Source organism: Phascolarctos cinereus, unplaced genomic scaffold, assembly GCF_003287225.1.
Source record: "Phascolarctos cinereus isolate Bilbo 61053 unplaced genomic scaffold, phaCin_HiC Scaffold_7;HRSCAF=346, whole genome shotgun sequence".
Lineage (NCBI taxonomy): Eukaryota > Metazoa > Chordata > Mammalia > Diprotodontia > Phascolarctidae > Phascolarctos > Phascolarctos cinereus.
Window position 1 is genome coordinate 85,766,044 of NW_027556180.1, and position 27,076 is coordinate 85,793,119.

Genomic DNA, 27,076 nt, shown 5'->3' on the forward strand with positions numbered 1-27,076 from the left:
ACCCAAATGGCTTGGCAGTGCATGTTGGTGCAGTGAAACCTTCAAACATGTACTGACTCTTTAGGAATGAAGCTTCGGGGTGAGCGCTCACTCCACTGGCATTCCCAAAGTTGATGCTGAATTTCTTTGTTAGTGTAGTGACCATCAGAGATCTCGTGGCTCTGCCCAGGTATACTATTTTGTATCCCTGTCAAATCACAAGCACACAGCAGGCAAGATGGAATGGTTGGCTACCTATGAGCTCTTCTGGGAGGCCACTCTGGTTGGTTCCATCATCCATAAGGTCTTTGGAACTTCTGGCACCAAACGTTTTCTGCTGAATTTTGCTACTCTTTCTCTCTGAATCTCTTATTTCATGAGTACTTGAATGTGGGTGAGAAAAATCATTACCTGGAAAAAGCAAAGAGATACAAATGAGAAAAAGAACATATTTATTAGTAAGATGGAAATGAAAGATTATGTATGATGGCTATTGGTGACCAATGTGGGTTAGCTCCAATCATTCCTAATTCTGTTCCTCTTTGGTCTTGAAAAGTGGGCAGTGGACAAGTGCTTTATGTTGCTGGGTTTTCACTATGTGCCTTTCCTTTGGGGAATAGCCAAGTCCTTATCTGCAACCTATGGGAAGATGATAGACTTAGAGGTCCAGAGATTCCAGAGATCATCTAGTATAATCCCTTTATTTCCCAGATGAGAACCTGAGGCCTCATCTTAAATCAGTTAACTGATTTACTATGGTCATACTAATTCTAAATGTCAGGGCTGAGATTTGAACAGAGGTCCACTGGCCCCAAATCCAGAACCACAGAGGATCCTCAGATGAACCATCTAGTCCAATCCAAACCTAAACAAGGACATTCTCTGTCACATAGTTGAGAAGTGGTCATTCAGCCTTTGCTTGAAGATCTCTGTTGAGGAAGAACTTCTGCCCGAGGTAGCCTGTTTCGCTTGGATATAGGGTTTCATCATTAGGAAGCTTTTCCTTACATCAAGCCTAAAGCTGACTCTTAGAAAACCCCACCAATCATTCTTAATGCTGCTCTCTTGGACCAGGTTAAAAAAATTTAATAACAGCTAACATTTCCATAGTGCCTACTGTGCACCTGATGCTGCACTAAGCACTTTACAAATATTAGCTCATTCGATCCTCCCAACAACACTGGGAAGTAGGTGCGATTATTATCACCCCCATTTTACAGATGAGGAGACTGAGGCAAATAGGGTTAAGTGACTTGCCCAGGGTCACACAGCCAGTAAGTTTCTTAGGCCAGATTTGAAATCAGTTCTTCCTGATTTGGGGCTTGGAGCTCTATCCACTGTGCCACCTAGCTACCCCTCTTTCATGTAACAGCTTTTCAAATACTCAAAGACATGTTACTCCTAAGTCTTCTCTAGACTGAAGGTTCCCTGTGTATATTTAACATGTGACACTAATTTGAGAACTTCCAAACATATTACTCTCCTTTGCATGTTCTTTGTGGTGTGCAGAACTGAACACAAAATTCACATGGAACATCTTACATTAGATGAGGTCTAAACAGAGCAGAACTGGTATTAGAGTCTGTCCTTTCTCAATGAAGCCTAAGACTGCAATAGATTTTTAGCCACAATATCATGCTATTGACTTGTCTTGAGTTTGTCATCCACTAAAACCTTCAGATATTTTTGGCCAAACTTTTGTCCTAATCATGACTCCCTAATCTTGTTCCTGTGAAGTTGATTTTTAAAAATTCAAATGTTAGACTTTGTATTTTATCTCTCTTTAATTTCATCTTATCAGATCTGGCTCTATGTACTACCCAGTTTAGGATATTTAGGGATAAATAATTCAATTTTATCTTTATGTCATCTTCAAGATTTGATAAGCATATAATAATAATAATAATATAATAATAATATAATAGCATTTATATAGTATTTTAAGTTTTGCAAAGCACATATGTTCTATAATCTGGTCCTCACAACAACCCTGTAAGTTTGGTGCTACTATTATCCCCATTTTACAGGTGAGGAAACTCACCTGAGAATTTAAGTTACTTGCCCAAAGTCATGTATCTAGTTAGTGTCAGAGGCAGGATTTGAATTCAAGTTTTCCTGACTGCAAGTTCAGCACTCTATCTACTCTGCCATGTAACTGCCATTAACATATTTATTGTGGCAGCTAGGTAGCACCATGGATAGAGCACTGACCCTGAAATCAGGGGGACCTGAGTTCAAATTTGGCCTCAGATGCTTACTAGCTATGTGACCCTGGCAAGTCGCTGAACTCTGCCTCCAAAACCAAACCAAACCGAAACAAAACAAAACCAAATCACTATGTTTATCAGTGAAGCAACTTCTGTGTAAAAGCCTTGCTCCTGTACACTTGCTCCAGTAAAAACCTAAAAGTTGTGCAAGACTCAGTAATGATCTAAATTACAGCAAGTGATTCCTCTCATCCCAGAATTGCTCCAAAAGTCAGACAGCTCACAAACTGCCAGAAAAGCCAGCCCCAGTGCAAAGAAAACATTAAAGTATTCTCCCAGCACGCCTAGAAATGGACCAGAGACATGTGTAACCTACCAGGCTCTTTACACACAAGTGGCAGTGAGAATAGTGGGCTTCCAGAAAAATGCTCAGGGTGGTTAGAAACTCACAGGGAGGACCTTGGAAGCAACCTGGAGTTGGCTAGCACCCTGAAACCAGGACATCTCAGGCTCAGGGACTCTGAAGATACAGCATTCTGAACCTTAAAGATCCAGGGGAGTGTAATCCTGGGAGGTGGAGATCAGCATGGGAATCTAGGTGACTTAGGTTTTAGCCAAGCTGAGCTGACCATTCTACCTACAAGTGCAGCAGAAAGAGAATTCTGGCCTTGACACAAAGCCTCAGTTCAGAAGCTGAAGAAATTAGTAAATATAACATACAGAACACTATTCAGAATTATAGCAGATCCAGAGATACCAAAAAATCCAACCTAGAAGGAGAGAATAATTCCATGGCTATTATAAGCAGAGACTCAAAGGAAAAATGGATTTCTCATAAGTACTACATGAATACCTAGAAGAAATGAAACAAGGATTAAAGCTGATAGAGGAGAGAACTGGAAGGAAAATTGAATAGCTTAGGAGAGAAAATAGTAAATCATACCCAAGAAATAAACTTCCTGGAAACTAGACTAGACCAAACAGTAATCAGTGACTTCATAAGACAGCAAAAAATATTAGAACAAAATCTAAAGGTTGAAAAAACTAGAAGAAAATGTAAGATATTGGAAAATTTAAGGTATTTGACTTGGGAAGCAATTTAGGGAGAGATAATTTAAGAACCATTAAATTCTCTGAAAACCATGATTAAAAAAAAGTATGGACACTAAATTTTAACAAATTATAAAAGAAAACTACCCAGAGAGTTAGAATCTATCAATCACCTCTTGAAAGAAACCCCCAAAAGAAAAAGTTGAAGGAATGTCATAGCCAAAATCTAGAGCTCCCACATCAAAGGGAAAAAAATACTATAAGCATCCAGAAAGAAGCAGTTCAAGTACCAGGAAATTATAGTCAAGATCACACAAGATCTGGAGGCGTTTGCAATAAATGAGAGGAAATCATGGAATATAATATTCCAAAAGGCAAAAGATATTGGCTTATAATCAAGGATAACTTACCCAGCAAAGATGTTTATAATCCCACAGGGAAAAAATATGGATCTTCAATGGATCAGAAAAATTTTAAGCATTTCCAATGAAAAGACCAGGGCTGACCAAGAACCTTGAATTACAAACCCAAGAATACAGAGAAACCAAGAAAGATAAATTTATTTGAGCTGTTGGAAGGGGGCTATATGATGATGTAGTGATAACATTATAATAGAGCGAAAAAAACAAGTGTCTCTTCAGAACCTCAAATATCCTCAAAAGATATTGAGGGAGTTAACTAACAACAACAGAGAACTTGAGTTGGACTACTTTTATTCTGAGGGTTTTAAGAAGTAAAAGGAATATACAGTGTAGAAAAGAGAAAGAGTGGTATGAAACTTGTTTTTCATATTTGAGGTACATGAGAATATACAGACGTGGAAGAAGGGGTAGGGAGAATGGGAACTGGCAAATGACATTGGGATTCCATACCAGAATGGGGGCTTGATTCAACAACATTATAAAGATACCCTCAGAGTACTCCTAGAACTCTGAGGGGAAGATTTAGACAGCAAAACCCTGGAACCTGATTTGCTAGTGTGCATGAGAGTAAGTGCAGAGTGCATATAGAGACTATACTTACATAAGGCATTGTCAATCATTCCAACAATTCTGAATCTACCTAAATATACTGTTATCTAGCCCATTTCCCTTCATCGTGAATGAGAGATTTTGTCAAATGTAGGTAATGTGTATCTACAATATTACTCTAATGCATCAATCTAGAGACATTATCAAAAAAGGAAATAAAGTTATTCTAACTGCATGACCTAATCTTTATGGAGACATATTGACCTTCTGCCATCCCTGCTTCCTTTTCTACATGTTAACTAACCATTCCTTTAATTTTGCCAGGAGATGAATTTAAATTTCAGAGTTGGTAGATTATCCTCTTCTCTTTCGTAAAAATCAGAATATACGTCATTATTTAGTCTTGTGGTCCCTATTTCTTTCATTAGTCTTTCAAAGATCCCCCACAATGGTCCAGCAGGCATGCCTCCCACTTCTTTCAGTAAGCTAGGATATAGTTAATTTGAACTGTTAAAGGTCTAATGAGTTAGGTATTCTCTTGCTGTCTTCCTCTTTGTCTTGAGTATCAACTGTCTATTAGTCATTTTTATTCTGTCCTTTCCAGTCCAAAGATAATTCTCCTTGGCAGAGAAAAATACACAAAATTAGAGCTCAAAATTAGAACATCTCTCTCTTCTCTTACTCCTTGATTATAATTATCCATCTACCCTAAGCAATATTTCCATTGCTTCCTTGATCCTCCTCACTCTCCCAATATAACTAAAACAACCCCTTCGGTTGCTCTTAACTTTTCTCCCTAGATGCAGCTAATCTTGACTCCCTAGACTCAGTAATCTTGATTATGAGCAGCTAGGTGACACAGGGAATATGCAGTCAGGAGGAACTGAGTTCAAATACTGCTTCAGACATTTACTTAGCCATGTGACCTAGAATAAATTAGTCTAATCTTGCTCATGTGTAAAATGGGGATAAGAATACCTAATTCATAGAGCTTTTGTGAGGATCCATTAAACTAACGTGTGTATAGCATTTTGCAAATCTTAAAAGAGCTTTGCAGATGGTAGCCATTGTTATTGACGCTCTTTTTACAATACTGTTCTATGCTTTTATGATTGCTCAATTACTTGCTCTTGCTTCCATATTCTGTACAAATCTTTTAAAAATCTAAATTGGTCGGTGAGTTCCCAGAGTATCCATATCAATCTCATTAGACAATTTCTCCTTTTCCTCTTCACTGGAATTATTTCTTTTCTATGTTTTCCTAATTTTGTTGAGAGTTTTCCATTCTTCCTGAAGTGACTTCTCTTGTATAAGATCAGTCAATAGAATTCATCTTATTCTTTTTTTCTGAACCCCTTGAAATCTCTCCCTAATCCTTGGGTGTATATCAGAATATGCCCATCTTTCTTCTCTTCCACCATAAATTCTAAGGGGGAGTAATCACAACCTCACAAAGTTCCCATCATTTCCACCCCAGAATCCAGCACCTTCCTTTTGTTGAGAAATAAATTAAAAATAGAATTTTATAGGCTCATAGACTTAGAGATGGAGTGAACCTTAGGGGCCATCTAGCTCAATCTCCTTGTTTTACAGATGGGAGGCTCAGAGTGACTTGATCAAGATCTGACTCCAAGGCCAGTACTCCTTCCACTATATCAGGTACCTCCTTGCATCCTCCACCTTTTGAAGGATGAAATTATCATTCAGGTAAACCCAGAAATAGCTGCTCTGCTTTTGACCAAGAAGACACTCCAGTAGAGTCTGAATAATTGAAGTCTCCTATCTCTTTCATATCATACCTCTTTCTTAGGCTTCTGATCTATTTCCCAAACTTCTCATATATTTCTTCTTTCTGAACATAATCCAATGGTTTATCATATTCTTTGATGACAGTATCTCTTCTATTTCTGCCTAGATTCTCTCTACCATGTTTTCCCCTTCTGTTTCCTGGATTTCCTCAAATCAGTATATCTTAATTTACAATGATCCTCTGCCTATCTTTTACCTCTCCTGATTCTTTTTAAGATGGAATTTATTAAGTGTCTGCTATATGCAGAGCACTGCCCTAGACGCTGGAGAAAAGAAACTTTTTTAAGAATTAGATTTTGTTTTCTGATCTGCATTCTCTCTTTCCTCCCTCCCCCTCCCTAACTGACAAAACAAGAAAAACAAAATCCCTGTTACATACATGTATAGTCAAGGAAAACAGATTCCTGAATTGGTCATATCTCTCTCTCTCTCTCTCTCTCTCTCTCTCTCTCTCCTCTCTCTCTCTCTCTCTCTCTCTCTCTTTGTATCTATCTATCTATCTATCTATCTATCTGTCTGTCTATTTATACATACACATATAAAAATAATAATAGCTGACTATTAGATTGTAAGCTCCATGAGGGCAAGAACTGTCTTTTGCCTCTTTTTGTATCCACACTGCTGAGCCCAGTGTCTGGTACATAGTAGGTGCTTAATAAATGTTTACTGATTGACTGATTGTGCATATGTCTATATACTATGTTCTTAGATTTATAACTATATGGTCCAATTCGAGGTGTGATTGGTTTAAAGATCTCTTTCCTACCTAGGTGCCACAGTATCTAAAATTCTACTTTAAGAGATTCTAGGTTACTCTCCTGGCCACATGTCTTTTAACAAGCTCATTGTGAGGAGGGATGGTTTAATTTATTGTATTTATATCCATGGCACCTAGCATATTATTGTTTAGTTGTCTCTGTCATGTCTGACTCTTTGTGACCCTATTTGGGGTTTTCTTGGCAAAGATACTAGAGTAGTTTGCCATTTCCTTCTCCAGCTCATTTTATAGATGAGGAAACTGAGGCAAACAAGGTTAAGTGACTTGTCCAGGGTCACAATCTAATAAATGTCTGAGACCAGATTTGAACTCAAGTCTTTTTGATTCCAGTCCTGGTGCCACCTAGCTGCCCAACCTAGCATATGGTAGGTGCTTAATAAATGCTTGCTGATTGTTTGATTGATTCAACCCATTAAATGAGGATGGGATGGGAGGCAGGGAAGGGTAATGCTGGACTGGGAATCAGGAAATCTCGGTTCTTATCCCAACTTTTAAAAAAATTAATTTATTTTGTTTTATCAACAATCACTTCCATAAGCTTTTGTTTTAAATTTTTCTCCCTCTCCCTCCCCACGACAGCACGCAATCTGAGATAGGCTATGCATATACATTCCTGTTAAACATATTTTACGTTAGTGATGTTGTAAGGAAGAATTAGAACCAATGGGAGGAACCACCAGAAAGAGGAAACAAAACACAACAGAAGAAAAAAAATAGCAAATAGTATGCTTCGATCTGCATTCAAACTCCATAGTTCTTTCTTTGGATATGGATAGCATTTTCTATCATTAGGCCTTTGGAGATATCTTAGATCCTTGTATTGCTGAAAAGGGTTAAGTCTGTCAATATTCGTCATTGCACAACATAGCTGTTACTGTGTACAACATTCTCCTGGTTCTGCTCACTTCACTCAGCATCAGACCATGCAAGTCTTTCCAGGTTTTTCTGAGGTCAGCCTGTTCATCATTTCTTATAGCACAACAGTATTCCATTACATTCCATTACAACTTGTTCAGCCATTCCCCAATTGATGGGCATCCTCTCAATTTCCAATTTCTTGCCACTACAAAAAGAGCTGCTATAAATATTTTTGTACTTGTGGGTTCTTTTTCCATTTGTATGATCTCTTTGGGACACAGCCCTAGTAGAGGTGCTATTGCTGGGTCCAAGGGTATGCCCAAGGGTCTTGGGGCATAGTTCCCAATTGCTCTATAAAATGGTTGGATCATTTCACAACTCCACCAACAATGCATTACTGTTCCAATTTTCCCACATCATCTCCAACATTTATCATTTTCCTGTTTTGTCATGTTGGCCAATCTGATAGGTGTGATGTGGTACCTCAGAGTTGTTTTGATTTGCATTTCTCTAATCAATAGTGATTTAGAGTATTTTTTCATATGACTATAGATGGCTTTAATTTCTTCATCTGAGAACTGCCTGTTCATATCCTTTGACCATTTATCAATTGGGGAATGACTTGTATTATTATACATTTGACTTAATTCTCTATATATTTTAGAAATGAAGTCCTTATCAGAGAAACTGATTGTAAAAATTCTTTCCCAATGTTTTACTTTTCTTCTAATCTTAGTTGCATTGGCTTTGTTTGTGCAAAAACTTTACAATTTAATGTAATCAAAGTTATCTAATTTGCATTTCATAATGTTCTCTATCTCCTGTTTGGTCATAAATTCTTCTGTTCTCCATAAATCTGATAGGTAAACTATTCCTTCCTTGCTCTCCCAGTTTGCTTACAGTATCAGCCTTTATATCTAAATCATGAACCCATTTTGACTTGATTTTGGTATATGGTATGAGATTTTGGTCTATGCCTAGTTTCTGCCATACTCTTTTCCAGTTTTCCCAGCAGTTTTTGTCAAAGAGTGAGTTCTTATCCCAGAAGCTGGGATCTTTGGGTTTATCAAATAATAGATTACTATTTCTTGTCCCAGCTTTACAACTAACTAGCTGTCTAACTTTGGGTAAATCATTTAACCGATTCTCATTGGAGAAAGGGAAGAACTGGACTGGATTATCTCAAGAATCCCTTCCATCTCTAAATTACAGAATTACAGACTATCAGAAGGGACCATAGAGTATTAGAGTCCAACCCATACCTGAACAAGAATGTCCTCTACACTGAGCATAGGTCGTCCAGCCTTTGAGGCAGTTAAGAGATAGAGTGGAGAGAGGGCTGGACTTAGAATCCGGACAACCTGAGTTCAAATCCTGTCTTAGACACTTTCTTAGCTGTGTGACCCTGGGCAAGACACTTAACCACTTTAGGCTCAGTTTCCTCTTCTATAAAATGGGAATAATAATAATGATACTATTATTACTCTCCTTTTGTTGTGAGGATCAAATGAGATAATATATGTAAAGTGCCCAACACAGTGCTTCGCATATAGTAGGCACTTAATATATGCTAATCTCCTTTCCTTCCTTTGCTTGAAGACATCTAAAGATAGGAAATCTGCCTCCTCCCAAGGGCACTGCGCTATTAGAAGCACTAACTCTTAGGATGTATTTGTTTGTTTGTTTATTTTTACATTAAGCCCAAATTGGCTTCTTTGCAACTTCCACCCATGGCTCCTAGTTAAGGCTTCTGGCCAAATCATAATCTATGATCCTATGAAACATTCTTAGCCATAGATGACCTTTAATTTGTGACAAGAAATTGTGAGCAGAAGGGTGATCACAGGATCATGGATATAGAGCCCATATAGAGGTCACTGAGTATAACTCTTTCATTTTACAGAAAAGGAAACTGAGGTCCAGAGACTTGCTAATGGTCACACAGCTAGTAAGTGTCTGAGGCTGGATTGAAACTCAGGTCTTCTTCACTCCAAGTCCAGTATTCAATCCTCTACACCACTTCGATGGGCTAAGAACAAAGTTAGCTCAAGCGAACTTAATCTAAATAAACTGACCTCTCCTTTAGATGCCTTGCTGAGGGAGAATCTGTTTTTCCTATCTTCCTTTCTTCCAGAACAAGTTGTCTAGAATATAATGGGGGGAGAGAGAAGGTACCTGGAATCAATGGCGAGTTCCTACCTGAGTCCCTTGGGAGATGCACAGTCAACGGTGGCTGAGAGTAGCAGGTCTGCTGCAGAGATAGTTTTGGCAAAGATTTCCCATCTACATTAGCCTTGGGTCTGCATTCAGTATTCCAAGATTCTAGAAAGTGAAGACAGAGTAAAATGAAACAGGGACCAACTGGGTCGTCATCACTAGCTATTTCTGCTCCGAAGATTGAGGACATATTTTCCTCCCAGGATGATGTCTCTCTCACTGGTTTTCCTGATCTTTTGTAGGGATGGGGCAGATTCACCATCTATATGTCGTAGCCAATTAGAAGTCCAACCCCTTCACTGTAGAGAGGAATATACTGAGGCCCAGACAGGGGAAGTGACTGTATCAAAGTGAATTAGTGGCAAAGCAAGATGAGAACTGAGGCCTTCCAGCCCAGGAGAATTTGCACTATACCAAGCTGACTATGGCATTTAAGACATTAGTTCACAGTCCATGAAATGGGATAGGCTGGCTAGCTTCCTGACTTACCTGTCAGGGTAGTTATAAGAAAGAACATAGAGTAGGGGAAATTTTTTTTTTTGGTTAGACAATGGGGTTAAGTGACTTGCCCAGGGTCACACAGCTAGTGAGTGTTTTGTGTCTGAGGCTGGATTTGAACTCAGGTCCTCCTGAATCCGGGGCTAATGCTCTACCCTCTGCATCACCTAGGTGCCCCTGAGAAAATCTTTATTTCTTCCTATCCCTGCAAATAGCCTTGATTATCCTTCATGGTTCTCTGTAGCTGGATAATCATTTCCTCCCAATGAGGATTCCTCTTGGCTTTAGAGATATCTTGTTGTGGGCATGCCTGGATTGTAATCTCTCTCTCTCTCTCCTTCCCTTCTTCTCTTTCCTTCTCTTCTTCCTCTCTTATCCCTTTCTTTCCTCTGTCCCTCTCCTTCCTTTCCTCTCTTTCCTCCCTCCTTCCCTCTCTCCCTCCATCTCTCTCTCTCTCTCTCTCTCTCTCTCTCTCTCTCTCTCTCTCCTCTCCCCCTCTCTCTCTCTCTTTCTCTCTCTCAACAAGCATTTATTTCCTCTTCTTCCAATTCCCCCAACATTGAAAGAAACCCTTGTGATGAATATGCATAGTCAAGCAAAACAAAAATCTCATATTGGCCACGTATAAAAATGTGTATCTCATTCTGCATATTAGTTCAGGAGTTGGATAGTATTCTTCATTATTGGTCTTCTGGGATCACAGTTGATCATGGCTTGATCAGAGTTCTTAAATTTTTCCAAAATTGTTCATTTTTACAATGTTGTTGTTAGACTATAAAATTATTCTCCTTTTTCTGCTCACTTTACTCTGCGTCAGTTCATATAGGTCTTCCCAGTTCTCATCCTTTTTGCTGTTTCTTTGTGTATTCCATTACATTCATATTCTCCAATTGATGGACACTGTCAATTTCCATTTCTTTGCTACCATGAAAAGGGCTTCAGCTGTCTCTTCTTCTTTGTCTACATCCCTTTCCTTAGTGAGCTGATTCACTTCTATAGCTTTAAATATCATTTCAGTGAGCATGACTATGAGGCATTTAAATCTTTATGGCCAGTCACAAGCTCTTCCCAGAGCTCTGGACGTGATTTACACTTCCAGCAGTCTGCTGGACATCTCTGATATTCAAAACATTGCTTTATAAAAATCATGTTTTTCTTCCTGACTTGCCTCTTTCTATTAATGGACTTACCATTTTCATTGTCAATTGTAGGAAGTTAAGTCATCTTTGACTCTTTTCCCTCCCTCTCCCCCTGCAACTAAATCCAATCAATTCTTTCCCCCATTTCTTTTGCTTTTGTCTTCCCCTTACTATTCCTATCCTAGCTCAAGTCCTCAGTACCTTTTCCCTGCTTTATAATATTAGCTTTCTCCCTGCTCTCTTCTTCCAGGCCCTTCTTTCTCCAGTCTATTTGTTAGACCATTGTCAGTTAGGTGGCACAGTGGGTAGAGCATTGGGCCCAGATCAGGAAGACTTGAATTCAAGTCCAATCGTAGACACTTAGTAGCTATGTGACCCTGGGCAAATAATTTAATTTCTCTCAGTCTCAGTTTCCTCAGCTATAAAATGGGGATAATAATAACAACAGCTTCCAGAGTTGATGCGAGAATAAATATTACTTATAATATTTATGGGTAAAATAAATATCATCTTATAAAATGAGACATTTGTAACGTGCTTAGCATAGTTCCTGACACATAGTAGGTACTTAAGTCAATGTTTTTTACCCTTCTATATTAGTTTTCTTAATAAAGACTTGTTTCCTTTCATACCAATTTTTCTAAATTAGAGCTGTGATTATAGTATTTCATTGCTCAAAAATCTTTGGCAGCAGCTTACAACATACTGAATACAATTCAAACATCTTCTGTAGACATTGAAGGTTGTGCAGGGTTTAGATCTAACCTACCTTTCCAGCTCTTTTTCAAACTATCCCCTGTCTTATGCTCCCTGTTCCTAACTAACTGGAACTTACCATCTCCTGAATATGCTCCCCCTTTCCATCTCTGTTTCTTTCTTTTTGCTGTTCCCTATGCCTGAAAAGCCTCCCCATCCATCTTAACTGCCCTCTGTTGTATGATGACTTATTGTGACTCCCTTCAGACAAGAACTGACCCGACCCCTATGACTTATTGTATCTCATAAGTACATCTCATGCATTTTTCATATTCCGTTTTGTAATGTCATTATCTGCATCCCTATTGCCCCTCCTACAAAGCTATATACTCTTCATCCCCGTGCCTATCACAATGCCACATATGTGTGTGTGTGTGTGTGTGTGTGTGTGTGTATATATGTATATGTATGTATTTTTTTTTGTTTAATGAATGAACCTCACAATTCCTTACATGACTCCAAATTCAAGCCTTCTAGAGAAATGATAGTCAATTATTGTTTCTGGTGAAATTCTTTGCACTTATTTTAATAAAGGCTTGTTGAATGATTGATTCCTAAAAGGGAGATAAAAGGCTGTTAAGTTCTCAGGGACTGAACACTCTTATTGACTGGTTAACTGGCTGAATTGATTCATTCATTTGGATATTTACTAAGGACCTATTATATGAAAGGATGGCTAGGTGGTATAGTAGATAGCTTGTTAGGCCTGGAGTCAGGAGGACTCATTCTCCTGAGTTCAAATCTGGACTCAGACAGTTAGTGGGCAAGTCACTTCACCTTGTTTGCCTCAGTTTCCTCATCTGTAAAATGAAGTAGAGAAGGAAATGGCAAACCTCTCCAGTATCTTTGCCAAGACAAAGGCAAATGGGGCCACAAAGAACCAGACACTACCGAAATGACTGAACAACAACAAAAATTACATGAAGGGGACTGTGCTGATTCCAGACTAAAGGAAAAGCAGGAAGCAAATAAGTTACCAAAAGCAAATGAATAGCTAGAATAGAGTGGCTTAAGAAGGACCAGAAGGAATCTTTCCTTGGGGCACAGGGCTGAAAATTTGCACTGATACATGTAACTCAATATTAAATCTCTCTAGATGCATTCTGTGAAGATGAAAAGTTCATTTTAGTTGGGTCATCTCTAAAAGCAGATCATTTCTATCTCCTCTATCTGTCCCATCTCCAGCACACTTACCTCGTCTTTGTCCTCTGTCCTTGGGCTGGTCCTCAGCACATACATGAACCTCCAGTGGAAGAATGAGCAGCTCTTCTGGGCTGCCATAGTCATTTAGCTGACTCCTCAGGGGATCCTGGGCTTTGGGTGGTTCTTCTGTAATAGCAGGTAATTTCAAAGCCTTTGGCACCTATGTGAAAATTATAGACAAAACCAAACCCAATATAGTAGGTATCCAAACACTGATGCCTGACATATAAATGATATTATAATTTTCTTTCATATCATTTCATGACAATGCTAATCTTTATTCTAATATAGCTTTGGTAGATACTGAGAGAGCTAAAGCCAAATCTGGGAGTCAGGCACCCTAATTTCCAACTCTAATCATGACCCTTCACATCCACTATCTCAGTTTGTCTAACTGTAAAATGGGAGTATTGAAGAAGCCCTGTTTAATTCAGCACAGGCAGATAGAATGATTTCATGATCTTAGGACACTTTTGAGAGGAAACGGTTTCTTTTTTTCTATCACTTGTGGATGAGGGAACTGAGACAAAGTGAGATTCAGCACCCGGTCCTAAGTCAGGTTGCTTAGCTGAGAACTTGGGCAGTTGAGCCTATTTTTTTTCTAGGCAGCTAACTCTTCTCCATTCTTTCAGAGTTTAGACCAACATCCCTGTTGCCAGGGTGTCCAGGCTTTGCTGTTTCTCTAATATGAACATAGCTGAAAAAACAAACCATGAGTGTCAAAATCAGTCACAGGCTTGGCCCAGATTTCTTCTGTTTAAAAAAATATGTGGAATAGAGATAGTAATAAAACCTTCTGTTTTCAATTATTCAGAAGTTACTGAAAATCTCTCCTTTTTGGTTTTCTATTTTTGACATATGGTCTCTGCCTTCAGAAATGTTTTAATGTGAGGTTTCAGGGAGCTTGGTTTAACAGGAGGAAAAATATACACTTTTTTCATTCTCGAAAAAAGGGGGAAAGCAGGTTGGGGGTGGAGGTGGAAGAAATAGAACCATAAATGTGTGCTAGCTTCTAATGAAGTTAAATTTGAACAAGGAAGGTAATTCAACCTAAAATGTGTAGGGTAGTATTTATCACTGTGAAATATTAGGAAAATTATTAGCTGAACACAGGCACATACGTTCTTTACAGTTTTGGAGACATTGACTACACAGGTGCTCACTGGCCACCAACTGCATTCGTCAAGTACAGAGCTGGCATGATTTCTTTGACAAAGTATGCATTCAGAGCTCCAAGTAGAAATCTAAACCATTCTCTTGAACTGTGGGTGGGTTTGTGTGGTGGTCCATCGCAGCCTTCACTTCTTCAAACCAATTAAAACATGCAGAATTTGTAGTTTTAATATTGAATAAGAAGATTTTCATCCATAAGTCTTGGCAATAGAAGAGGGGTGCTGCTTCTCTTCCTCTTGCCTAATGACTTCTTTCCTTGGTTTGAATTAGAGGATCAAGAGCTGAAAAAACACTTAGAGATCATCTAGGCTAATTGCCTCATTTTACAGAGGGAAAAACGGATACCTGGAGAGCTAGAAGTGATTTGCCCAAGGTCACAGCCAGATTTTAGACCCACATTCTCTGATTCCAAAGCTAATGCTTCGTTCTTCCTATTTCACTAGGCTACCTTGGCATATTTACCCCCATTTTTCAAATGAAGAAACTGAAGGTCAGAGAGATTTGTCCGTGGTCACATGTCCAAGTCCACTGTGAAGTCCAATTGCCCAAGCTGCTCTGGGCTGGCCCTGGGGACAGGGGTTGGGGGTCAGGGGAGTAGATATGGCTTGTAGAGTTTCCTTACATTATTCAGTTTGGATTGACTCTCAGGGCCACTTCAGACTGAAACAAATTCCCACCCCACCCCTCAGTCAACCAAAGCTGAAACTGAATCTCAGGATGAGGTCAGGCCTTAAGCCAACCCATCACTCAGAGAGAGAGGGCTGTGAAGCAGCAGGTGAAGCAATGTTGGACTCTATAGATTATCTGCTGTCCTTTCCCAGTCCTCTTCATTGGACAAGAAACATATGTCCTTAAGTTTTGGAAAATGACACCAGGTTGAGCTCAAAACTGCTTCAGATTTAAGTTTGCCAGGATTTAGCAGAGACCTCAGGTTTGACAAAGGTCAGTTTCTACAAGCTCAAGTTCCTTGTGGACAACATATTGCCATGTCTCCTCCCCATTCCTCAAAATAATCCTTCCTCTTTTCTCTTGACCTCTAACCTTCCCCAACCAGTCCCTCTGGTCTTTTTGAAAAGATGTTTTATTGCTGTTACTAAGATGGCAGTTGTATCGTACACTTTAAATGTCTTCATCTGTAAAATGGGGATAATGATAGCACTTACCTCAAAGGTTTGTGGTGAGGCTCAAATGAGTTGGAAAACTTAAAGAACTATAAAAATGTTGGCTATTGGGGGGATAGATTGAAAGTCAGTCTAATTTTCTTCAATTTTACTACTTGTCAAGTTATTTACTTCTTCTCTGGAAGTCCTACACTGATGTGTCATTGTGGTGCAGAAGTAGGTTATTCTGGGCTATCACTAGAATAACTAGGTGACTTCCTAGAGCATTAGGTTAACTGAGTAGGCTCATCACAAAAGGGTGGCCACTAGATGATGAATTTGGGGTGATCATCAAGATTTTGAAACTTCTAAGAATGCATTTCAGTGAAATGATGAATTCAGTATTTTGTTGTTGTTTTTCAGTCATGTCCGACTCTTCATGACCCCATTTGGGTTTTCTTGGCAAAGATACTGGCGTGGCTTACCATTTCCTTCTGTAGCTCATTTTACAGATGAGGAAACTGAGGTAAACAGAGTCCAGTGACTTGCTCAGGGTTGCACAGCTACTAAGTGTCTGAGGCCAGATTTGAACTCAGGAAGATGAGTCTTCCTGTTTCCATGCCTGCTACTTTATCCTGCCACTGAGCTGCCCTGAATTCAATATTAAGAAAGACTAATTCTCTCTCCATTGAGATGAGTACCTTAGCCATTTATCCTAGATTTAGAGCCAGAAGAGACCTTAGAAGCCATGTAGTCCAAGGCCCTCATTTTACAGATGATAAAACTCAGGCAGAATGAGGTAAAGGGGCTTGTCCAAGGGCAGGTGACAAAGGTGGGATATGATCTCAGGCTCTCTGATTCCAAAGCCAGTGTTCTTTTGACCGTACCATGCTATTACAGTGGGCAGAATGTTCCTCTGGAGTCAGGAAGATCTGGATTCATATCCCACCTCTGACACTAGCTTTATGACCTTGGATAAGTTACATAATAAATAAGTTAATGCTATTTATTATTTAATTTAAAATTATTAATATTTATAATTGATGATAATAATGGCCATTTACATACCATCTCTGAACCTCAGTTTTGTCATCTGTATAATGACAGCTTTGGACTAGATGGCTTCTGAGTTCTCTTTAAGCTCAACATCTATGATCACATGAAAACAAGAACTTTATTCACTGAGTTCCTGATCCCAGATTAATTCTATTTAAACGAACCTTTTTTTCCTTTACTTTTCTAGGCACGTTTTGCTCTGGGTTGATGGTGGGTTGAACAGGTGGCAAAACACATCTTTCTACCAGAAGCTCTGGAAACATTTGGTGTCTGCTTTTGGAGATCTTCACATTCCCTTGTGAATGCATAAAAGAAGATTAACTCACTTGAGAAACATTTATTAAGCATTTGCTATGTACAAAGCAGGTACTCCTTGCTCTGGGGAACAAGAAAATCAAGATGTGTTCCCTGCCCCCACGGAGCCACCAGTAGCAGGGGAGAGAATCCAGGTACACAAATACCTATAATACAAAAGAGAATATGAAAGTGCAAACAGTGAGGTACTAAGGAAAGAGAGATTATTTCCACCTAGAAGGGAAAAGGATAAGATAGTCAGGAGTGGGGAACCTATGACCTCAGGGCCACATGTGGCCCTCTGACTGAATCCAAACTTCACAGAACAAATCCCTTTAATACAAAGATTTGTTCTGTAAAACTTGGACTTAGTCAAAAGGCTACACCCAAGGGCCTAGAAGGTCACAGGGTCCCTGATAGATGAAAATTTGTTTACAACAGGTGGTAGAATGAAAGGCAGGAAAATTAGTTTTCTGTTCCCTAGAAGAAAGGCAGAGGGTGGTGTTGCAGACATCAGGAAGTCTCGGAGCACATTTTAGGACCTTCAGCTTCTTGTTAGGTGGGAGAAATGATGGAATGGATGGTTAGGGAAGAGATGTTTTAATAAATAAAAACTAGCTATAATTGTAATTTGATTTTATAATAGTAAGTATAATTGAATTATTATTATTAAATAATAAATGAGTTAATGCTATTTATTATTTAATTTAAAATTATTAATATTTATAATTGATGATAATAATGGGTGTTTACATAGATAGCACTTTAAAGTTTGTAAATCTCTTAACAATAGGTACTCTCATTCGGGCCTCATGGCTACCCAGTCAGGTAGATACTATAAGTATTGTCCCCATATGGCAGATAAGAAAACTGAGGCTGAGAGGTTAAAAAAGTTTGCATGGCTAGGATGATGTCTGAATAGCAATTTTTATCTAGTCCTTACCGATTCCAAGTCCAGCACTATTTCCACTGTACCATGCTTGCCTCTTGGTGAACCAGGTGGAATTCCATGTCCCCCCCCCCAAAAAAAAAATCCTAGCTTTATCTTCCTTCCAAGGTAATAGGGGTCAAGACAAAGTAGTATGTTCTGTATTTTTCATTTTTACAGAGCAATCAGATTCGCACTGACCTAGAGACAGGGGCCTTGTGCTTCTTACCACTTAGGTATGTCTTCCTGTCTGGGAAGGTACCTCCATAGAATGTACTCTGGGATCCTTGACTCAAGAACTGGGGAGTTTCAATGTTGCCAAACACAGAGTCACTCCCTAAAGGTGGGTGGGACTTTCCATGGTGTCCCTGGCTCTTTTTTAAAGCTTGCATTCCTTGGTGAGGCTCCATCCATGTGTCCTAGGAAACAGACATGTATAATTATAAACACACTTTCATGAACATCCTGAAAAGTATCTTTTTAGCAACTAGACTTTGTTTCTTGACCAGTAAAGTTAAGAATCACATAGACCTCTCTTGATTATGCTCGAGGCAGAGTACAGGGACATGAGCTAGACCCCTTCAGTCAAGTTGTCTGTTCTGCTGCTATTTACCGCAATCAAAAGTATTTATTCAGTATCAATTAGTAAATCTGTTGGACCAAAATATTTAAACAGATATGATGCCTCAACGCTGAGCATTTGTGATTTAAAGCTAAATTGTCTGGTAATAATTACTTAGGGCATTTCTATCAGCACGTCCTACTAACTTAATATATAACTGGAGGTAAGTGCAATTCTCTAAGCTTGGTGCCTTACAGATTGAAATCCATGATCTTATGAACACATGAATACCTACACTCTAAGTTACAGATGGGTTTTCAGATCCCCATCACCTCCTGCCTATTGATTGGGAGAGCTTCCCATTAAGACCCCCTGTCTCAAATCTCTTCCTTCTCCAGCCCAGCCTAAAAATTCTGGTCAAAGTGATTTTCCTCAAGTACATATCTGATCATGTGAATCAACTCCATCAACTCTAGTGGTTTCTTATTGCTTCTAGGATAAAATATAAACTTCTTTCTTTAGCTTTTAAAACCCTATATAGCCAGGTTCCAAACTATCTTCCCAGATATACTGGGCATTATTTTCTCCCTCTCATACTTTGTGATCCAGACAAACTGGCCTTCTCTTCACACATGACAACCCAACTCTCATCTCCAGGTTTTTGCATTGACCATCCTTTATGCCTGGAATGCAGTCTTTCCTTACATCTACCTCAAAGAGTTCTGCTTTTCCTTTAAGAAGCAATACACGTACCATTTGCTTTTGGGGATTTTTTTTTGCATGAAGTCTTTCCTGATCTTTTCGACTGCTATCTTTCCTTCCAAACTACATTGTATTTATTTATGTGTATTAACTCTATGTTTATACTGTATATATTTCACATGTTTTTGTTTCCTCCATTTAATATCTTACCAGCAGAGAGTATATCATTCTTCGTACTTGTATTGCTAGCACTTGGCACAGTACCTGACACACAGTAGGTGCTTGTAGATTCATTGATTGATTTTCATCCTGACAAAATCAAAGGATCCTAGCTGTAGGGAGCACAGATGTTGTATAGCCAGCCTACCCCACTTTTTACATACAAGGAAATTGAGGTTTGGGGAGCTTGAGTGGCCTGTCTGTCCAAGGTCACACAGATAGTAAGCATCATAGGTGAGATTCAGACTCAGGTCCTCTGACTCTAGACACTCTCCACCATAATACATTTCTTCCTTAATTATAGGTTCTTGTTAAATTCACATTTTCCCATAGTTATGTTTTCTGATATTATGTGAAGGGCTAAAATACTCAGAAACTCCAAGGATCTTCTAACTAGGAGGAATAGTATTTAATCAGACAGAAAGAATCATAAAGGATAGCCTAATTGAGATTAGAAATGATACCTCTGCATAGGCTTCATTATTCAGCCAAGTGGCCCTCCCTGGAGGCTTCCGTTTCAGCGGAGGGAGTGGAACCTTTTCCTCCCAGTGTTTTCCAGCTCTGCAATCTTCCTTGTCCACATCACTATCTTCAGATTCCTCATTATCAAGATCACTTGCATCTGTAAGGCAGACAGTGGATCAGTACTGAAATAGAACACATGGGCATGGTGGAGGCTGCTGGGCTGGCTGGTTTCCCAGAGCTGCCAGCTTGCTGCTCCTCTAAGTTCCAGAACTGGCATTCCATCATCACTTTCCAAATCCAAAGTACACAGAACATCCTCACATTAAAGGCTCTGGTCTCCATCTCTCTCCTCTCTTCTTATCTGCGTCAAAGGATTGCGGAGACTAAAGTACTTTATAAACCTTACAGCACTTTTAATAAGTGTGAGTTATTTCTTCTTCTTCATCATTATTGTCATCGTCATCATCCACCCCATGGAATATGAGAGCTAGAAAATGTCATAGATCACCTAGCTTAACTCTTCATTTTGTAGATGAGCACCGGAGCAGTTAAGATTTGCTCATGATCACCCAAGTATTAAGTAGGAAAACTTGTTCTCCGTCACCAATTCCAATACTTTTCCCCTCAAGATTTCACAGTGCCTCTGTCATATTGATCAATCAATACATAAAAGTTTATTAAGTACCTGCTATGTGCCAGGCACAATTACTGTTAGTATTACTATACTACTAATGAACTATAATTAGTTAGTTATTAATTACTATACTATTAGTTTGCCTCAGTTTCCTCCTCTGTAAAATGAGCTGGATAAGGAAATGGCAAACCACTCTAGTATCTTTGCCAAATGAGATCCCAAAGAGTAGGACATGACTGAAAAATGACTAAACAAGTATGAGTGATTAATTACCATTCTATTAATTTTAATATTACTATAATTATTGCTATTATTATCATCATTATCAACTATGGAGTGTTAGAGCAGAAGGAGGCCAGAGAATAAATAGATTAACAAGAAGGAGACCAAAGCCTAGAGCGTGAGAAGGGACCTATTTGAGGTCACGCAGAAAGTTGCCAACAGTCAGTTTTTATGCTTTTTCTACAGGATGAATGTCAACCCTACCTTAGAGTCGGTGAGGTAGTTTGATATAAGCTACTACTTGGGTTGACTGCTACTATTTTTTTTGGGGGGGGGAAGAGTGGATTGCTAATAATAATAGTTAGCATTTGCAAAGTACTTTATCAATATTACCTCATTTGATCTTCAGGATTAGCTGTTATTATTACCCCTAGTTTACAGATAAGCAAACTGAGGTTGACAAGTTAAGTGACTTGCCCAGGGTCACACGGTTATTAAGTGTCTGAGGCTAGATTTGAACTCACATTCTCTTGACTGTCAACTGAGCATTCCAGCACTACACCACCTAGCCGCTGTTGGACCTCAACTGTGGCATAGTTAAGAGACTTCTGGATGTTGAGGGAGAGAAGATGGATTTGAATCCCTACTTTGCTGTTAACTATCTCTGTAGCTTTGGGCAAGACACTTCATTTTAACTAGGTCTCAGTTTTTTCATCTGTAAAATGAGGGGGTTTGGGGGCAGCTAGGTGGCGCAGTGAATAGAGCACTGGCCCTGCAGTCAGTTCAAATCTAGCCTCAGACACTTGATACTTACTAGCTGTGTAACCCTGGGCATTTAACCCTAATTGCCTCACCAAATAAATAAATAAAATGAGGGGGTTAGATTAGATCAGGGGTGGGGACCTGTGGCCTTGTGGCCCTCTAGGTCCTCAAGTGCAACCCTTGGGCTGAATCCAAACTTCACAGAATCTTTGGGATTTGTTCACAGAATCTTTTGGGAATTTGGATTCGGTCCAGGGGCCACACTTGAGAACCTAGAGGGTCACATGTGGCCTCGAGGCTGCAGGTTCCCCACCCCTGTATTAGATGATCTTATGAGCTGCATAGAATCTCTGAATTACCCTGTTACATTTTTTTTTTTAATTTGCAAAACACACAGGAAGGATCTGAGTCAACAGATGACTGAAACACAGTTAACAAATCTTTCAACAGTGGTTTAAAGGGTCCTGCAGCGATTTTCATCACTTACTCAAGGTAGATTTATAGATGAAATAATCTGGCAAACCTGCCTCGTTTGGAGCCAGTCTTTAGCAACACCTCCACTCACAGGGGCCAGATCCTTACAACAATGTGTGGGTTGTCTTCAGACCTGAGGCCGTTCTGGGGTAGTTGTGCAGACTTTCTGTTGACTTCCCTCATTTCCCCATGTCACTCTGTCTCCTCCTCCCTCCTTGTCTGTGCTCATCCTTACTGGCAGTCTGGATTCCATTGGTATGGGCCATATTCCCCACCCCTGCCCTGTTCCCACTTTGGAAGACAAGTCTGGCTTGCTGCTAAGCACCAAAGATAGTAGGCTTGAGCAGGGTTAAGCTCTGTAAGAAGTCTGACAGAGCCTGGGTCATTTTCAATTGCTTCACTCCCAACTCTATCCATCTCCCATATCACCTTTGCAGACCAGAGAATCTTCCCCTCTGGAGACCCACTTTCTAGACTAGTGACTGTTGTTCCTGGGTAATCATTTCACTTCACTCCTTACTTTCCAGCCACCTCCACTGTCAACTTTATGAGGACCTTCCCCATCCCTCATTCCAGTTCGGCAATCACGATTAAATCAACTTTGCCATTGTTCCTGGATGATGTGTTGGGGTATATCAGTCTGCTCCCCTAAGCTCCTGTTCACCATTCTGGTAACTTTCCAGACCAAAGTGTCTCTCCGTGTCCACCATGTCCTTTTTGTGTTTGACTCTCCCATAAGAATGTAAGCTCCTTGAGGGCAGGGACTATATTTGTATTTCTAGTACTTAGAACAGTGCTTAGAACATAGTTAAGTACTTAATAAATGCTTTTCCATTTCATTTTAGTCTGAAAAGGCTCTGGGGAGATGGGGTTGTTTTTAGGACTCTATCTAGCCTGCCCTAGAATGGACCCAAACCCTGACAGTGATCTCTGAATTAACCTAGTCATGCTGGGTCCTTTGAATATATCTCCTGGTACTGAGCCAGATCTCTCAGAGCTTTCCTGAGTGAAAAACTTGGACCCAAAGTATTCTCTTTTGAGTGCACAGAGGAGGTAGTATGCTGACCAAATGACCCCTCACCTCATTCAATTTTCTTCCAAATGAGACTAGGGAGAAAGTTCTGTCCAATGGCAGAATGCTACAGGTGTGGCTAAATAAATAGCCCAATCTGTCTTCGGGGGAATCCTGGCTTTTTCTGAGTAAATATCACCACCTGTTTCATTGGCTTGTGCTTATTTGCAACTGGCTGACCCAGGATGTTGAAAACAAAAGACAAGGCCTTGCATCACTACATCACAAAAAAAGGATCCAAAAAATATCTGTAAGGCTGGAGTGGAAGGAGAGTGGGACTAAGGTGAATTTAGGTGAGCTTCCACTGATGTAAAGGCTGCTTGTTGGCTCATGGGGCTCTATGCCTTCCAATTAGGCAGAAGTGTTATGTTGGAGCAGATAAACTGGGAGCTGAGACAAACCATACCTCTCTTTCGTTCCTGGATGGACCATTGGGGTACCCTGTGATTCTATAGAAACGGCCAATGAAATCATCACTGCAGAAGGCAGGAAGCTCTTTATTTAAAGGGAATTAAGAATGAAAGAACAAAAGACTTTTCCTGTTCATGAAAAGGTAAGATCAATTAGTAACCCACATCAATTATGTTCTAGTACTAAATGGTAGCATTCTTTATGTGCTATTTATTAGTGATACAAAGAAAAGCTATCTCCTACTGAAATTTCTTACAAATGGATTCCTCACGGTGTTCCCAGAAATTCAAGACAAAGTAGAAATTAAGTGATGCACTAAATCAGAAATGTCAAACACATGGCCTGTAAGCAAGCAGGCACCCCCAGCCCCCAACCAGATTAAAATATAATTTGGAAATACTTAAAAAATAAATAAAAATATAATAAAACATAAACAACACTATATTTTAAAAAGTGAGGCAACATATGGCCAGCAGAGATCCTTATGTATGGATTAGTGGTCCCGTTTCTATTTGAGTTTGACATCACTGATTTAGATCACAGAATCTCAAAGATGGAAGGATCATTGATACACTGGAGCCAGCTCGAGGACCAGCTTTTGAGAGCTAATAGTTAAATTTTCAATGTGAGCAATCACACTTCAGAAAGCAAACACTACAAGTTAGGGCTTCATATATTATTTTGTTGATTTTTTTTAAACTTAAGAAAGTGATGGAAAAATGTTAATAATGCTGATTAAACTTAAAAGTGTGTCCTGTGAAAATGAGGACATTCCCCACCACACACACCATTGGATGGGATTCTGAGGATTATCTAGCTCAGTTCACCCGGGTCCAAAATTCCCTGTGCGAAATTTATAGCAAGCTTCCATCTGACAACCTCCACTGAAGAGGAATTCACTACCTTTCAAAGCAGCCAATTCCATTTTTGCTAGAGTGCTGGGCTTGGAGTCAGGAAGACCTGAGTTCAAATATGGCCTCAGACACTTACTAGCTGTGTGACCCTGGACAAGCCACTTTACCCTGTTTGCCTCAGTTTCCTCATCTATAAAATGAACTGCAGAAGGAAATGACAAACCACTCCAATATCTTTCCTAAGAAAACCCCAAATGGAGTCACAAAGACTTGGACACAACTGAAAAGAATGAGCAACAAAAATTAGTTAGGAGGTTTTTCCTTACAGTGATCCCTAATCTGCCTCTTTGCAGTTTCCTCCATTATTTCTTTTTTTGCTTTCTGTGGGCAAGCAGAACAATTCTAATCTCTCTTCTCAGCAATAGTCCTTCCAATACTTGAAGACAGGTATTGTATCTCCACTTCTCCAGGCTAACATTCCCAGTTCTTTTCAAATGATCTTCACGTGGCTTGGCATGGTATATATCTCATCATCCTAGTCACCCTCCTCTGGATGTACCTCACTTTGTCCAGACCCTTCCTAAAATGGAGCACCCAAAACTGTTTTCCAATTCTCCAGATATTATCTAACTGGCCTACCTGGTTTCTAAGATTTTTCTAATCCTATGATTCTAGACTTTTTTGTAGAATGATATGGGCCAGCATCTCTACAAATAGGCACTATTATTAGTGGCACAAACCATACTCTCCTAAAAGTCGAGACTAGATCTAGTCTAAGTTCCTTCACTTAACCAGCTGTGGTAGACCACGGACAACTCATGATGAACGGTAGGAGCTCATCTCCGTCATCTCTTCAATGATATCCTTTCCATTCATCTTAGTCTTTGGCGTCTCAGCAAATCTTAATGAGAAGATGGTTAATGGGCTTTTTCTCTTAAAGTCTGTAAAATAAGCAAATTACATGCTCTTTCCTGTCTAATTTTGTACTTAAAGTTCCCCTTTCCAGCATTCCCCACAATTAAGGCATATTTTTTCCAGCATTCTCCACAATTAATGCTTATGATACTCTAGACTCTTTTATTCCTTCTTCCCAGAGATACTATAGTACTGCCCTGGGACTTTCTTTCCCCTTATGATAGCCTCCATGCCTCAGCTCTTGACTTATTCTTTCCATCAAAGTCATTCCCCAATAGCAACTTCTGAAACATTTAACTCACCATTCCACCACACCACAAGTGGCAGAGTCATAGATTGTTAGAACTGGCAAGAACACTAGAGGTAATTAATTTCACAAATGAGTAAACTAAGGTCCCAGATCCTTTGGCTTTATTTTGGGAAATGCAATTAGAAGAAATTAAGGGCCCAAATATATTTGAAAAAAAACTAGCCCTAAGTGCACCACAAACCTTCATCAGCCCGTTGTTCTTTCTGGGTCCAGAAAGTAGAGACTGAAGGGTAAACAGGCAGGAGACGGTATTTTGATGGTACAGCTGAGAGATCCTGTTGCCTCCTGAGGTGATTTGGCAAGTAAAGCTGATTGTCCTGGAACAACCTAGGGTCCCTGATATACCCTGAAATAATGGAGCACATCAGTTATCTGGCTGGGGTAACCATACGAACACTAGTGTGGGTGGGAGGGATGATTAGAGGAATTCTGATCCGTTTGACTGTGAGATTACAGACTGTGAGAGAGAAATCTGGTCCTGGTCATCCCTAGCATCTCAGTGAATTGCAAAGACAGTGAAGTCCAATCGGAAAAGAGGTTGCTTCTTTGGCAAGCTGAAACTATCTTTGCTTTCTATGGGAGATTCTAGACCAGTGGTGTCATACTCAAATAAAAACACTCAAAAGTAGCAAATCAGCTTAGAAAACCACATGTTAACATTATCTATGAACATTTCATGAAGATAAAGTAGATCCAGGGTCTGGAACTTAAATATAATCAACTCCATGGCTGCAGCCCCTTGCTTCTAGGCCCCTTGGGAAGGTAGCTGCCCTCTTTTCACTCAAACATAAGCCTACAAGGTGAGAGAAAAGTTGTTCTCCAGGTGATTTTTGAGCACTGGAGGGAAGTTGTAAGGTTACTGCTGAGGTAAACTGGTAAAGTGTGATCTTGGCTGCTTGCCAATAGTTTGTACTAAAGGAGGAAAAGGATAACTACCCCTTACTCATAGCAAATGCCACACCCCCATCCCCTTACCGCATCACCTTCTCTTCTTCATTTATTATTATGTATTTTTTTTTTTGCAATAAGAATGAGGCTTCTTCCAGGGTTTCTATCTCACTTTGGAGCTGGGGAATTGCCAGCCTGTATAGCATGGATCTCCAACCTTTTCTTGTAGGGGGAGAGAAGTGACTTCTTACTTCTTTGAAACTCTGAGATCACCTCAGAGCAGGGGGAGAGGCTGATGATAAGGAAGTTCCCAAGTGGGCTGTGAGGAATGATGGCTGTAAAGCCCAGCAATGTGGTGGGGCTGGACAGAGGAGGGTGCCAATGGCAGTTGGGTTTCCCTTGGCAGCTGCTGGACAACGGACTCAAAGACTTATTGGAGGAGTTGGTAGATTTCGATCTACTGGTTGGTTACCCCTAATTTAAAGCAAAATTGACTCAATACTTTAGACAGGGACAATAATTTCGTTTCCTTCAGCCTTAATGGGAGATATAGGGGTCATAGGATCAGGT

The 27,076-nt window shown here is 39.7% G+C and overlaps 1 protein-coding gene across 1 annotated transcript in view; it reads right to left on the minus strand.

The window, feature by feature from the left end:
• KIAA2012 (KIAA2012 ortholog) overlaps positions 1-27,076 on the minus strand; it is a 162,921-nt gene that overhangs the window by 111,267 nt on the left and 24,578 nt on the right. The window contains 7 exon segments of the mRNA XM_078147661.1: positions 235-390; positions 9,852-9,974; positions 13,457-13,625; positions 16,959-17,089; positions 18,246-18,435; positions 19,964-20,121; positions 25,800-25,964. Coding sequence (XP_078003787.1) covers positions 235-390; positions 9,852-9,974; positions 13,457-13,625; positions 16,959-17,089; positions 18,246-18,435; positions 19,964-20,121; positions 25,800-25,964 — 1,092 coding nt within the window.